The sequence below is a fragment of the Pagrus major genome, chromosome 4 (assembly GCF_040436345.1).
Source record: "Pagrus major chromosome 4, Pma_NU_1.0".
NCBI classification, from domain to species: Eukaryota; Metazoa; Chordata; class Actinopteri; order Spariformes; family Sparidae; genus Pagrus; species Pagrus major.
In genome coordinates this window covers 6,178,619-6,195,133 of record NC_133218.1, presented here as the reverse complement: position 1 = coordinate 6,195,133, position 16,515 = coordinate 6,178,619, and the positions used below count along the sequence as shown (strand labels likewise).

General features: G+C 41.7%; 1 protein-coding gene across 1 annotated transcript; it reads left to right on the top strand.

The window, feature by feature from the left end:
- The first annotated feature begins 6,634 nt into the window (after positions 1–6,634).
- ctxn2 (cortexin 2) lies at positions 6,635–6,880 on the top strand. The gene has a single exon (XM_073463726.1). The coding sequence runs from the start codon at positions 6,635–6,637 to the stop codon at positions 6,878–6,880; it is 246 nt and encodes an 81-aa protein (XP_073319827.1).
- The last annotated feature ends 9,635 nt before the right edge of the window (positions 6,881–16,515 follow it).

Here is a 16,515-nt window from a genome sequence, read left to right as displayed (position 1 = left end):
CAAAATGTGCAGTGAGGAGGCTTCTTCTTCTTCCTTGCGATTTTTTTTTTTTGGCGGATTACAACTCCAACGTTTAGTCCACCTACCGCCCTGGAGGGTGTAGCACAGGGTTCACCTCCACCGCGAGATCTGGGAGATGTTGCTGGGCAGCTTGGGTGAATAGAGAAGATTACAGTCGAGGATTAAGCGCAAATATAATGGGACCATTTTTAAAAGAATGTGCACGTGATTAATCTCAGGTGAGTGGACACTTTCAGGGTTTAGCAAGTGAGCAACTGTGTAACTGTGCGCAGAGAGCGACCCCTCTGATGGATGCATATTCGTGCTTCTGAGCAGAACCAAGACCTAGAAAACAAAATCAAGACATGTGCAGCCCACTAAAGCAGTCTGATTGATGCACAGGACAAAGCCAGAGCATCTGAAGTATCTGCTAGAAGCAGTAAGTCCCTGAATACTCTGCAAATGTTGTTATGCTAATGATAGAGTGCAGAATAAGCCAAGCCAATTCATCATTCCTCAAACTATTGATTGATGCACTTTTGCTCTGCTGGAAGAATAATTTCATTTTCTTTATACAATATGCTTTAACATTTGTAGAGAATCTGCTCAGCAGGCCTGTGCAGCAGATTCCACAGCCACAACAAAACAAAAACACTTTTCAGTATCACATAAAGTTGATTGAATTCCTGTTAAACAAAAAACTTTGACAAAGTTTTTTTGACATATGAGGACAAGAACTGTTTGACCTTAAAGGAACAGGAACAACAAATTAAACTTAAGTCATCATCTCACCTTCATGCAGATGGAAGTTTTTGTACCTTTTGATAATGGTGTTTAAACTGTAGTTCTATGCTGTAGTATCATTAACACACACCTAGCCTACGTGTGTACATATGAGCAATAATTCAAAGCAAGTCTTTTTAAGTGTGAGGCTTACGGGTACAGTACTGATAATAGGGGGGAAATGTAGACATTGTAAAGCCAGATGTTACAGTTAATTCACACTAGATCTGCAGAGTCCAAATAGTGATTTTAATTGCATCAGAACCTTCAGTACATCTTCAGGTGAGCTTCTCTGGCTAGGATGTTTGCTATGTTATGGAAAGTGTCTTATTCATATACTGATATTTTGGGTTGCATGTTATAGCCATAAGTTCAACAAATGGTGCAACCTTACACCTGGAAGTAAATACATTTCACTCCATCCAGGAACAGATTCCACTGATAAGTCAGGTGTGATGAAGGACAGATTGCAACAAGTTTTAATTACAACATGGATAAGGTTGACCTGTAGCATAGCTGTGAAGTTAACCTTTAACTTTATGTACAGTACATATTTTACTCTGTCAATAAAAAATCAGGTCAATAAAGTGACAGTACACTGCCTTGATGGCTAGCATACATCCAACAGATTAGTGTTGCACAATTCATACCAAGACAGCTGAAATATAGCTTCATAACTTCGGTTCCCTTACAAAGAACGAACAGTTCGCTCTGAGTTGCATTGAGTTAATGTTGAAGCCTCCCACATAAAGTTAAATGGGAGTATGACTTTCTGCACAGCACTGACAAAAGTTTAAAGTCAGATTTATAATAGTTGTTTTTTTTTGTAGAACCAGACGAGGTCGTTAGATATGATTTTTCAAAGTAGTTACTAAAAGATCCTCTTCCTTGCAAACACTCCTGACTGAAATATTATTTACTTGAAGAAACATGAAGTTGTTTTTACAACACACCGAACAAAGACACAATCAGAAAAGTTACTTCACCCTTTTTCAACCAACAATAAAGTCAAATTGGAAACTCATGATTGACAAGCTTTTTTTTAGCTTTAACTTTGCATTATGAAGTAAATGTTGATTGCACAACATAATGGCTGTAGAATAATGACACCATTGGCGTTTAAAAATTGGTTCCCCTTAAACCTCACTTTAACTGTGTTATTCACTGCCATCGAGCACGAACTCTCCCATATAAATGAAGGCTGACTGGCACTATTTCTGTCTGTTTTTAACGTCGGCAATAATTACTAAATAAATGAATAAAGTCACAATTGTCTTGTGTTACGACTCTACGGGAAAAGTTGTCTTTTTCCACTTGAAATGTTTTGTTTATTTATGGTGTGAATACCACAGAATAACTCAATATAAACCTGGTCCTGACTTGCATATGTCTAATGTGGCTATCGCTGGCTTATTGAAGACATTTTCCGAAGAGAGATGCCAGAATGTTTGTGTTCATCTTTGAATAGTCTTATGAGTAATTACAGCAGTATTTCTATTTTTGATGTGTACAATCACCTGCAATATGTAGGATGTATACTGCTGTATCTTGTTACAAATTACAAATACACTTAGCAATTATATAAACATAAAACTCAAAATGCCGGTATGGGAAAATGTATGTAATTAAAATACTAGTAATTATTTAAATACCAAAAGATATTCTATAAAAACTGCTATTTGAGCCATTTAGTCGCCTCACTATGGGCTGGAATTGGTTGGCCAGCTGTTGAAGAGCTCTGCAATTAAAATGAAGTCATTATTTTGGGTTATTTAGTTTATAATTCAAGTAACTTGTTACTTTATCTAATCTTTTAACTCCTAATGCATGATTTTGCATTGTTGGAAAACATCCAACATGTTTCAGATATTATTAATGATTAACTGATAATCGATTGTCAAGGCAGTCAACTATCAATTAGAATAGAATTTGCATTCCTAGGTTTGACAATAATATTGTAGATTATTATATTTACTCTAAAAAAGTCACGCCATCGTTTTGTCTAACTTACAGACCATGTAGATTTAATTAAGTTGTCAGCCTCGGGAGAATTAGTAATTGCTGCAATCAAGCTAATGAGGAGGCTGAATAAAGTATCTAAAATCTTTGTAATTTCACTGCATCTGCCTTTATACTGTCTTGTACAGATTGTATTATCACAAAAGGGCGTGGTGTAGAGTCCATTAACATTATAGGGGGATACCGTGAGAGCAGTTCACAGAATCATGGTTTTATAGTTCTCAATATCAGTTTTGCTGCTGAGATAAAAGTCTAGCGATCTTTATCCTTATGTCCTATGAACACTGGGCAGCATTCGAATATGCTTTATGCAACAGGTTTAGACTGTCTCAGCAGTTCTTCTTCCAGACACAAAGGAGTCCAAAGCACGTTGGCACTCAAGTAAAAGCTTAAATTGCTTGTTATGACTATTGACAGATACGATAAACAGAAGTGGCAAAAGTAAACATCGTCTTTACTCAAGTAGAAGTACATATACTTATGTAAAAACAGACTGTGGTAAAAGTAGAAGTACTGAATCAACTTCTATACTCAAGTAAAAGTAATAAAGTACAGGCTCTGAAATGTACTCAGTATCAAAGTAAAAAGTTTCCCTCTGAAGACATTTCTTCCGGCCATTTCTGTGCAAAGCTAACTGAAGCTCACCTCATATTCATATAATTCAAAGACAATTAAACTTAAAAGTTAGAATCAGTAGGATTTGTCCCAGCTGTTCACACCACAAAGATAGTTGATTGTTGAGTCTCATTCCCAGGACGTCACATAGCCACATTTTGTGTTGGTAAAGCGACCCCAGCAGCAACAAAGTGAGAAAATGAGAAAATCCAGGCAGAGGGCTGCAGGGTCTCTGCAGATACGAGACACTAACAGATCAAATCAGTTTTATTTATATAGCCCAACATCCCAATCATGCTGCCTCAGTGGGCTATATAGTCGATACAGCGAGCGACAGCCTCTGTCCTTAGACCCTCTAGTGAGGAAAAACTCCCTCTCTGCCTGTTTCCGTCTTCTTACCTCATTTTGTCCCACTACGTCTGCTGTGGGTGATATGTACTGATGAATGTTGAAATCAGTCTTGTGATGTTGGGAAGGCGGCGTGCAATGACGCAAAATCAAACCTCAAATGCGTTAAAACTAAAGGAACGAGCCTGTTTTGAAAATGTAAGGAGGAGAAAGTTCAGATATTTGTGTTCAAACGTAGGGAGGAAACGTCAAAATACTCAAGTAAAGTACAGATACCCGAAAAATTAATACTTCAGTATTTGTACTTTGCTACTTCCTACCTGTGACGATTAATGCTATATCAGCAAATGTCCTCATGTAAGTTGTTGATGTTCTGTTCATGTTCACATGAATGATCTTATGAAACAGCAAACTCACCATAATGGTTTAATAACAATGACAATTCACACTGTCTGCAGCTCGGCCTCATCACTGACGATCGCACACTATTGCGCTGTGACCCCATACTTTTCCATTTCGACCTTGTCTTTTAAATTGACACGAGTGCAATGAGGCAGCGTCTAAAGATTGCATTGTCTGTACAGTGTGACATCTCCTCATCTAATTTGCAAGTGCTGTCCTTGAAATAAAAAGGTGCTTATGAGTAGCTGACTCTGGTGACAAATCACAGCGGTGCCACGCTACCTATTCCTACTCAGTTACAGCCCGGTGTTGACAACACAGCAGGGCTAGGTACGTGCTGATCCAAGGAAGAAGGACAGTTTAAAAGACACTGCAGAGGCATAAAAGTGTGAAGTAAAAGTAGATGTGAGGGAGGGAATTCACCTCTGGGAATTTGCCTGCTGTTTACAACCCAGAAAGAAAAATGAAGCTATCTATACCACTTTTAAGTAACGATGACCACCTCCCTCATGGCATGCCTTATCCTTAGATCCGAGTCACTGCACCACTGTGACAGAAACTACATCGCTGATATGAATTTGCGCTGCATAACAACAAAACAGATGGCCGGACGCTTCACTGCTGCATTCTGTTACAGTGGGCGATCTCATGACCTGCTGCCTGTTTCTCTCCCTCACAGTGATGCTTTTCATTCTTTACAGTGAAATCTATTTAAACACCAGTGTCTTATCCTTCACCGTGTCCAGGGAGGAGACTTGCGTTCGTAAAGCCTTTAGGCAGAGGGTCTAATTCAATTTGACCACAGCAAACTGCACCAATTAAAAGCGCATCATCAAACCAGGCTCGGAGGATAATGCTGTGCTGTACCAAAAATACCTTTGCAGCAGCATTTACTGGCCAGGAGCGGTGAGAGGCGGCATTTCCCCTCCTGGCTAAGCCGTGGTATTCCTGTCACATTTTGGCGGAGTCATTTTTAGAAAAGCCAAATAAGCCGGGGAGGGGAGAGAATGAAGAGAGGAGGAAAAAGAAGAGGCGGATTGCTTGTTTATGCTGCTGCATCCGTCCTGGTGTTGCCGAGGAGGAGGAGGAGGAGGGGGGCAATGTTGTGAATGAGTGAGGCAGCAGAGCAGCTGAGTGAGACTAACAAGTGGTTGCCATGCAGCAGGAGCAAGCGTGCGTGCTTCTGGAGGGAGAGATAGAGAAACAGAATGATAATGAGTAGGAGGCAGCAAGTAAGGGAGCATGAGGAGAGGAGCTGTATCTCCGAGAAGAGACACATATCATAGCTTGATCCTGCCTCTCTCCCCCTCTGCCTCCCTGTTTCTCCCTCTATCTCTCGCTCTGTGTTTAGATGGGAGGCTAGCGTAGCGCATCCAGAATGCCAGCGATGGATGGATTAATGGATACGTGTCTGAGGACTCCGAGGAAGAGGAGTTGCTCGCAAGAAACAGCAGCAACAGGTCTGTAAGGATGGAACGATAATGACGGTGAGACGCCTGCTTTTTCTTCCTGAGACATCCTCGCTAGAGAATCTGTCAATGCAGTCTCTCTCTTTCACCCTACCTCACCCTCCCTCGCTGTCTCCCACACCATGCATACTTGTGCAGCGTCCTCCTCAGCATTCTACTTCCCTCGCCTCTCGTCTGTCTTCCCCAATTCTGTCTGTTCATTCCCCCTGTCCCCGTCTGTATGTACCCTCCCTCTCTCCCCTCCCTTCCTCTCACACGAGCCACCTGCTGCTCGTGTTCATGTTAAAAAAGATTTGGGAGGAAAGAGGATGACAGGAGCAGGCATGCACTTGTGTGACCACACCAGTTCTGGGATCATGTTTCGGTCAATCGCCGCCGCTTTCCTCTCTAATGGAATTACAGTGTCTGGCACGCAACAGGTAGAGAGCCCTTTCCTCTAAAGCAAACATACGTGACGTCACATCTTCATGAGATGAGGCGCTCGCATTGACACCTCCGCGCTTTGCCTATGTTTAACAGCTGGCTATGCACTGCGACACACTGTAATTCCAACCCGACTTAAAGGAATGTATCCATGGCATTGGCTCGTATCCCTTGAACCCGTTTTCCTGCAGTCTCCCTCACTCTTCTGTTCGTGTTTGCCTTTTGTAATTTTCTGCAAAATTCCCAGAGGGGCAGAGTGAGGGAGAGAAAGATCGAAGTCTCCGGACATCTGTTTGATACCACATTCAAAAGAGGCTATTTATAGAAACCTGTAACCCCTCATGCTTCATGGTCAGCGCCTTTCAAAACATTTAAATTGTTTCTCATATCTGCACCGTTGTTTCTCGCAGCCTGCGCAGTGCGTGCATTATATGTGATAACATGTTGATTCAATGAATTCTCTCAACACAGCACTAACCTGAAGCCATCATGTCATCTCTGCCCAGGTAACATGCAGGCTTCCAAACGCCTGACCCTATCAGAGGAGAGATGAGGCACCTAGATGTTGGTTTACCATGTGTAGCGTCCACTACAACCACTCCCTTGCTGCCATGAGCGGAAACGACATGATGGCGCACTCTCTGACTCTGGAGCAGAAGACAGCGTTTGCCTTCGTGGGGATGCTACTGGTGTTCCTGGGGCTGCTCATAGTAAGGTGTTTCCGGATCCTGCTGGACCCCTACAGCAGCATGCCTTCCTCCAACTGGGCCGACGGTATCGAGGGGCTGGAGAAAGGGACGTTTGAGTACGCCCTAACTTAACACAGGGACACGCACATCCATAGATGTCCTCGCAAACAGAACTGCCTATAGATATGTATACACACGAATACACACACACAAACACACACAAGCCCTGCACAACCATTGCACCTGACACTGACACACCATTAAGACATCTCTCTGTGACGGACCGAGCCAAGAGACTGAAGCTGTGTATGTTGTTAAATGTGTGTGTGTGCTGTTAGTTCAGAGCCAGTGTAGAGTCTCTCTACTGTATGTGACTACATGTCTGTTGTTGTGCGCCTCTGAGTGAGTGTGAGGCAGACGCTGTGTCATATTCTTTGCCCTTCTGCCAGGGGGTGTGCATTTCAGCTCATCGATTTACAAGGAAAGCGGCTGAAGCTCCCTTTAACCCACACCTACAAGTTGAATGTCTGTAGAGGTGGTTAGAGGTGGATGCTCGTGGGACAGGGTGGGGATTTTGGGTGCAGTGGGATTATTCAGATGTAGTTTGAAGACTCAGGGACAAGATTCCTTACGTGAAAACAGAGTGGTCGCACCTCTGCACAGCAGAGCTGTTCTGCACAAGAATGTATCTGGTTGGAAACAGGGTATTACGTGTAACTTGTGCTTTGTGGACAAATCAAATCCAGTCTGTTGGTGATCCAAAGGAGTGCTGCTGCTGCTGCCGCTGCTGCTGCTGCTGCTGCTGTGTGTACAGATTGGTCCTTTCCGTAGTGTGAAAGGCATTTGAACAAACTGTGATTTACATTATGGTGTTACTGTTTCTAAATGATGCAAAAACAGCTCTCAGAGTTTGTACTGCTGCTGTCTGTGAGTGATGGTACACTGTGTGTCGCCACAGTTACATGTCCGAGTGAAAGAGAAAAAAACCCCAACTGTTTACTTCCGACAGTATGTCTGCAGAGACATATGATAATGTTGATTTATGGACTGCCAATTGTTCCGTCCGTCAAGCGTTCTGTCTAAAGGTTGGCTGATTGCAAGCACGCCAAAGAACTTTGAAGGGAAATGCAGATTACAAACTGGGAAGGACTTTCTCTCTCTCAGCGCTGCTAGTTTTCTAATGACAAGGATAAACTCTCACTACCTGCCTGCAGAGGAAAAGGTCACATGGAAAACAGGGGTGGGATGTCTGTCAGCAGTGCACCTGAACATCTTTTTCCTCCCGTTTCTCAGCCATCCTCACCCTCTCTCACCTGCTCTCTTCCTTGCCGACAGAGGAAGACAGGACAGTCGGAAAACAGAGATTCGTTAATACGGCAGACTGGTCGAAGTCTTGAGTGTTCCTTTGCTAATTTCTACGGTCTACGGTTTCTCCTTAGTGCTGTGAATCTGCCTTACTGTGACCTTCAATGGGTTTATGTGCCTTCATCTAGAAACATTAGAGCACCTGTTTGTGTGTGTGCATGTGTGTGTGTGAGCGTGTGGGCGCGTGTGGCATATCATGATGACAGATAATGCATCTCCTGACCTGTTGCTTGCTCAGCTGGTGGTAGAGTTTTCTCATTGATATAGATTTGATTCAATGATGTGAAATAAATAGAATTTCTTCACTTTAAATATGGTCGGTCAAATCTTTGTTTTGTTTTTTTTGCAATCTGCAGCGCACGTCAGGTAAAGAATAATGTTTGTGAGATCAGTTGAGATCAAATTGGCTGGGTAGTTTAGGTGACAGTTTTTGGTTAAAGGATTGCAGAAGCTCAAATTAGAGATTTTTTTTTGTTGGCAGTAGTCGTCTGACATTTGCTGCAGCACAGACAGAGTGGGTCTGAGAGGCTGCATTATAGCAGCAGTTCCCAAACTGAGGGTCCCGACCCTCACTAGCATTACTAGCATGTTCTTCCAGGCCTCATGGGAACTGTCACAGTTAGCTTGAATAATGGCTTGCCTCCTGCGCTCGTAGGAAGCAGTAGCATGATATCTCCCTCTCCTCTGGCTCTGTCCCCGAATCCCTCAAACTGGCCGCTGTCACCCCCATCCTCAAAAAACCCGGCCTGGATCCTGACATCATCTCAAACTTCCGTCCTATCTCAAACCTCCCTTTCCTGTCAAAGATTCTGGAACGTGTTGTCGCCTCACAAATCCAAACCCACCTCCACTCTCATGAACTGTACGAACCTTTCCAATCTGGATTCCGCCCCAAACACAGCACCGAAACCGCTCTCCTTAAAATCACCAACGACCTCCTCCTCTCTGCAGACTCCGGCCACCTCAGTATACTCATCCTCCTTGACCTCACTGCAGCCTTCGACACCATCAACCACTCCATCCTCCTGTCCCGCCTACAAACATTTCTCAACATCACCGGCTCCGCTCTTTCCTGGCTCAAATCCTACCTCTCAGACAGACAACAGTTCATCCATGTCAACAACTGCTCCTCCTCCACTGTCCCCCTGCTTCAAGGCGTCCCCCAGGGCTCAGTGCTTGGTCCTCTCCTCTTCATCATTTATCTACTCCCCCTTGGCTCCATCATCCGTCGTCATGGTCTTCGTTTTCACTGCTATGCCGACGACATCCAGCTCTACATCTCCACAAAATCCATCACCCCTGCCACCCACTCTACCCTCACAAACTGCCTGTCAGAACTACAATCATGGCTGCAAAAAAACTTTCTCAAACTAAACTGTGACAAATCTGAAATCATACTCATCGGCCCAAAACCCCTCACCACATCGACCCAGAACTTCTCCCTCAGCTTTGACAACATCACCCTGTTTCCCTCTCCCTCCATCCGTAACCTTGGCATTATCCTGGACAGTACTCTTTCATTCGAACAGCACATCAGCCGCCTCACCCAAACTGCCTTCTTCCATCTAAAAAATATTGCCCGCCTCTGCCCACTACTCTCCTTCTCTGCAGCTGAGACTCTCATCCACGCATTTATCACTTCAAGACTGGACTACTGCAACAGCATCCTCTATGGTTCATCTTCCAAAGTCCTCAATAAACTTCAATACATCCAAAACTCTGCTGCCCGCCTCCTCACCCACACCCGCTCCCGTGAACATATCACCCCCGTACTCCAAAACTTTCACTGGCTCCCTGTCCCACACCGAATCAACTTCAAGCTCCTCCTACTCACCCATAAAGCCCTCCACAACCAGGCCCCTCCCTACCTCACAGACATGCTCCACCACCACACTCCTTCTCGAAACCTCAGATCCTCCGACGCTAACCTTCTCTCACCCCCCCTCAGGACCAAGCACCGTACCTGGGGGGACAGAGCCTTCTCCATTGCTGCCCCCTCCCTCTGGAATTCCCTCCCCAAACACATCCGCGACTGCCCGGACTCATCCACCTTCAAGTCATTACTCAAAACCCACCTCTTCAAATCCGCTTTTCATTTGCACCCGTAGCTGTTTGTTGTCCTCAACCTGTTCTCCCTAAAAACCTACACAGATCCATATCCTTCATACATTGTTCTTTTTTCTACATATTTCTCCTTTTATCGCACCATGCACTTGATTTTATGCACCATGCACTTGATTTTATGCACCATGCACTTGATTTTATTTATTCTTGTATGTTTTCTATTCTTGTAAAGTGTCTTTGAGAGTTTTTAAAAGCGCTGTACAAATAAAATGTATTATTATTATTATTATTATAATGTAGAATGCTAACATAGACAACACCTGTAATTTGTTATCCATGTTGAATTTTCTTCTGGAAAAAGGAGCACATGATATGGGCATGGCCAATCAGGGATGGACATGTCATGACTCTTAAGACCGAATCGGGGCTCCTTCACATTTAAATGCAACCCGTTTTTTTTAACTAAAACTGGGCCAGCAGCATTTTCAAAAGTCTCCGTGTTAGGGTTCATAAAATGCAGCAGTAGTGCGGATGACAGATTTAACGAAGCAAAACTGATAAAACGTAAACATTATAGTGGACGTATAAGTTTCACAGGGGCTGCGATTTTAAAAGTTGTATGAAAACCTTTTAAAAATATATACAGCAGGCCTATATCTCAGCATTCCTTTTATTTCAGCTAAATGAAATAGTTTTTTTAAGTTTGGATTCATTATTTAGAGTTAAACTTAAAAAAGTACGCGGTTAAAACAAGTAAAGCACTAATAGAACAGTGGCCAAGCATTGAGGTAACGCTTTATGATAACCATCATTAATAAATGGTTAATTTATAGTTTATTAAACTTTAGTTAATCGTTACTTAACTGTAAAAAAAAAAAACAATGAAATGCTTATAAACCATTTATTAACCCTTTACAAAGTATTATAAACATCAGTTGCAACTTCACAATAAAAAATTGCTTGTTAATGGCTTATAAAGCATTTCATTGTTTGTTAACAGTGAAATTACTGTTAACTAAAGTTTGATTAACGATAAATTTGACATCTATTAATGATGGTTACTATGATGTGGTACCGAAAACACTGAATTAGGCTATTAAATGTGAATGATTATAATCTTCATTCAAATCGCTCGTTTCACACAAACCTCCTGCAATAATAGTGTTCACAATGTGGGTTCATTGGACAGTTTATCAGTTGTTCTGTGGGATTATTCTTATGCATTAAATATAAAATGAAACATCCACAAAATATGTCACTTGATAGAATAAGGTGTCCCTTAGGAACCAATGCATTAAAGCAATACTAAAAGAAGAGGTGGTGATAATGTTTCCAGTCACACTGTAGAAGTAGATTCTCACACAGGCCCTCCTGATGTGCTTTATTGCACGTGTCGTCGTCTAGAGAGAAAGGAGCTACTGTAGCAGCAGAAGGCGACACATGCAGACATCCATTGACAGTCCTGTGGTGATAAGGCAGGTCCTGATCTGCAGAGCCAACCGGTCTTTCCTCCTGTGGCCAGTTGATACTCACAGAGGCCATGCCACCGTGCACACTTCCCCTCGGCACGTCAGGAATGCAATCATTATTGCGCCATTATCTCTGTCACCTGTGTGACATCCTTATCTCAAATCTGTTTTTAGTGGAAAAACACACACTGCCCTTTTCCTCTTCAGCCAGCAGGCCCAGTAACCTCAGAGGAAGAACTGACCCGACCAGGAACAAGGGTTATAAATCCATCAAATTTTAACAAATGTGTCTGCGATCCATTTTATGTTCATGTCTCAGCATCTTATGTTGTCTGAAATTTAAATAAAGATTACTTTCCCTTCTTTGATCAGATCAAAAGCAGAGACAACTGACCTCATCTTGGCATCCAAGAGTAAAAATTATGAGGAAACATTTCAGAGCTGCAACAATTAATCGATCAATCGATTAGTCAAAAGTCATTCATTTGCCAACTATTTTGATAATGATTTAATAGTTTCAATCATTTTTCAAGTGAAAATGTGAACTTTGAGCTGGTTCCAGCTTCTTAAATGTAAGGATTTACTGCTTTTCTTTGTCATTTATGGCAGTAAATGAAGAGTCTTTGGGATAAAAGAAGAAGAAGAAATCTATTAATCACAAAAATAATTGACAGAATAATCAGTAACTAACACATTTCAAACAGGGCCCACAGTTGCAGTTACACTGTGCATATTTCAAGTGATCCCCTAACATTTTTCTGCATGCAGCAGCAAATAGCAATCAGGAATAATCCAAATGATTTGAAATATACTCTTTTGTAATTCCCTTCCTTTAGGGACACTAATGTAATTCTGCTCGGGCTGCTGCATTTACAGAAAAGAGGATCCGAGTGCTTACAGAATCTTTGTTACATAGACCAATGAGTCAGCTGAATAGTGAACCTTAGCTTTTGCTGATTATCAATCATCAGTTTTATTGCTATTGGTCTTCGGACCTCACATGCTACGTCCTTGATTTATTGTGATAAGACCAGAAGATACAATAGCCTTTCTATTACCAAAGCAATCCAAACAGCTCTAAAAGTGCTGTAATATACATCTGATGGTTCTTTTAGTGCAGCAATTTCCAAAATTAGCTCAAGGCAATCAAGTCAGTGAAGTGGTGAACACTGTAGTCAACATGTTTCTTTTCTTTTATTGAAGCAAGAGTGAAGGCACAATAGCTGTGATCACGTCTGCACATGCATTCATGTATTCACACACACACACAACCTCACATGGCACCAACAGTGCCAGTGACCAACCTTTCCACATTTCTCTTGCAAGTCTGTGAATCCCATTGGAAGTAATTAGCCTTTTTGCGTAGGCCCCTCCAATTGCTACGCCCCCACTTTTATCCAAAGCATGAACATAAACAAGCGCCTTCACACACACTTGACCTCCACGGCAAATTTCAGCCTCGTAGGACAAAATCTATAGCTTCCAAAGGATGGGGCAATATGAGTGGAGCAGCCGACAGAGCTGCTGGTCGCAGCAAAATGAGCTATTTTTATCCTTTATGTACTTTTTCAGATTCACACTACATAAAAACAGTTTCTCACCAGAGATAGTGGAGAATTCTGCTGCTGCTGCTGCAAATGTTGACCAAGGTGACACAAACTTATTTCCGCTCCTCACTGGCCTGCACTGGTGTGGAGCCTGAGCTCAGGTTGTGGACTTAAACATACTGACCACCTCTAGGTCAATGATTACCCACCATGACATAAATTATTATATTATTAATGATTATAAAGTTATTATGTTTAATAATTTACCATCAATTGATTCAAAACTGCTCTTGACTATGGAGTAATGTGCTCAGTTCTCAGATATCCTTTTGTTTAAAGTAAACGTTGATTTCACAATGTAATTGCTCTGGAATCTGGACACCATCAGCATTTAGATTGGCTCCCTATCAACCTCGACTTCACTATGCAATTCTGTCTGCCACCGGGCACAAAATCCCGCAGGAAAATGAAGAAATGTTGCCAGCCCGATTGGTGCAGCCCGGCACTATGTCTATCTGCTTTTATGTCTCCAGAAGCAATCCATTTGTCTTTGTGACGGAGGCGGCAATAATACCACTTGGAAACGCTAAAATGTCTGTTTCTACTTTGAAATAAAAATTAAAAAAGAAATATCACATATTAATATTTAAAATGAATAAATTAGAACAAATAATAAGGATAAGAATCTTTATTTATGTAGCACCTTTCTTAACAAGGTTACAAAGTGCTTGTACAGTGAAGTAAAATCAAATACTGTACAGATGAGTTGAAATGATGCAAATACACAACACCAAATTAAAAACATAAAAATCGGTAATGCCAAAACATTGACAGACAACATTTATAACTATAAGTACTAAGCCAAGAAAAACAGGAAATTGACTTGACCAACCTGCTGCCTTCTAATTTAAAACACAATTTTATAAAAATGAGTTTTTTAAAGTGTAGCCAACCTGACGTCGTCGGGCAGGTTGTTTCAGAGTCTGGGGGCATTTAAAGCGAAGGCCCAGGCGCCATTAGCCACCTACCTAGACTTTGGGACAACCAGCAGAGCCGTATTTGAGGACTTGGCACATATGAGACTAGGAGCTGAGTGAGGTATCTTGGCACCATACTGTGAAGAGGTCTAAAAGTTGACAAAATAAAATCTTAAAAATGATACACAAAACGTTTTTAGAGAATTATATACAGGAGAGTTTTTACATTTTCTAAATAATCATGAAAATCAAATGATTCAGTTAGATTTACTTCAGTGAAACATTACTGGAGGACAAAGTATATGCATGTATTATAAGGGCTGGTTTAGAAAAGTACCTCTGACAGACTAGGCCACGGTCCAACAACTCTGACAGTCCAGAAGTATCGCTGTAGTCTTGAGTCCAGACTGTGGGATAGTTAGCAGAGCCTGAGGATCTGTATGATATATGTGGAAGTTTTACTGCATGAGGTAGTTCTTCTCTTTCTATTTTGGGTTCACTTGATTTGGTCTCTGCAGGATTATAGCACAGATCAGCCATTAACCCTCCACACAGAGATCCTTCTCATTAAAACTCCCGTTTGTTTTTACTCTAACTGCTCTTGTTTGAAACCTAATGAGATCAGTGGGTAGAATAAATTCCATGAAGATTTCAGTTTAAAATCCATATCTGATTTGTTTAATAAGTAATGGGCACGTCAGATTTCTCCTTCTGCATTTATTATCCTAAATCATATTTTTCTTTTGCACTTCAGTATCGATCAAACAGGCGTTGGGTTGTTCTGATAGCTCAGTTATTTATTTTTTTTACATTGTTTTCTAAATCTTTTTGTGTGTGTACTTCAGGGGATATCAGTCAAAATGATGTTTGTTTATCCATTAAAATATTGATTTTATCTGTTTTTGCAAATGAACTCTTCAAGTTTTTCAAGAAAGCATCAGAGGTGGCAAAAGTCAACACATTCTTTACTCAAGTAGAAGTACAGATACTTGTGTAGTAATAGAGTACAGGCTCTGAAATGTACTCAGAGTATCAAAGTAAAAAGTTTCCCTCTGAAGGACATTTCTACTGGCCATTTCTGTGCAAAGCTAACTGACGCTCACGTCACATTAATACAATTCAAAGACTATTCAACTTAAATTGAGGATCAGTAGGATTTGTCCCAGCTGTTCCTAAACGCACCACAAAGATAGTTGATTGTTGAGTCTCATTCCCAGGACGTCAAATTTTGGGTCAGTAAAGGGTCATAAATGATCGATAATTCCCCTCAGATGTCTTAAAACTGAAGTAACGAGCCTGTAATGTAAGGAGGAAAAAGTACAGATGATTGTGTCAAAATGTAGGGAGGAAAAGTCAAAAGTTGTCAGAAAAATACCTGAAAAATCTACTTAAGTACATTAACATATTTGTACTTTGTCACTTCCCACCCTGAGATATGTCATTTTATTTCTGACTGATATAATTAGCAGGCCTATGTTGACTGGAGCTGATATTAGCTGCAGGGTTTACCCACCCCTTTATTTATTGCAGCCTTTTAAGACGTCTTATCAGGGATCCTGTCTGCTCATATCTACACTTAATAACGCTTTTAACGTTGCAGTGGTTCAATAAATGCTACAGATGGTTGTTTTCTGCCTCTTCTAAGCCCTTTGGACATTAACTTGAGTGCAGATCCCCTTGTTCTGTCCAAATCGGAGCATATGCGCCTGCTGCCGCGGACTCGCCCTATAGGCTCAACAGTTCTCTGAGGAGCAGTGCATACTGTGAATTTACTCAAGCAGAGCAGACAAAAGTCCAGCAGGCCTGATAATAAAAGGGAATCACCTTAATCTGGAGTCCGGACTGTGGGAGAGGGAGCAGGGCCTGAGGATCTCGAACTGCACCAAGACAACTGCAGTGTCGCATGAGACGAGACCTAAACAAACAGAGGCAGAAGGGAAGAGTTTTATAGTTATACATCCCCATGTGGAAAGTTTTCTTTCTCCGGCATGACTCAGTTTATTTCTTGAACAAAAATCGCACCAACTTTGAACCACCGTGTTCCCAATCTGATAAGGCTTGTGCAATTGATTGCTTCCTTTCGATCTGCGCATGAAAACATGTGCTGTTTTTTTTCCAGCCAAGGTCAGATTTCCAGTCATTAGCCTGCCTTTCACTGCACGCATAAATCACAGAGGTGTAACAGCAATAAGGAAGTTTACCTGTTAGGAGGTCTTTTAAAGGCACTTTAGAAGTCATGTGGCTTTAGAGAAGTGCCTCCAGCATGTTCCTGTAATTCATGGTCTCATATTAACTCTCATTGTACTCATGACTACGGCTGTTTATTGTGTGCTACCACCAACTTT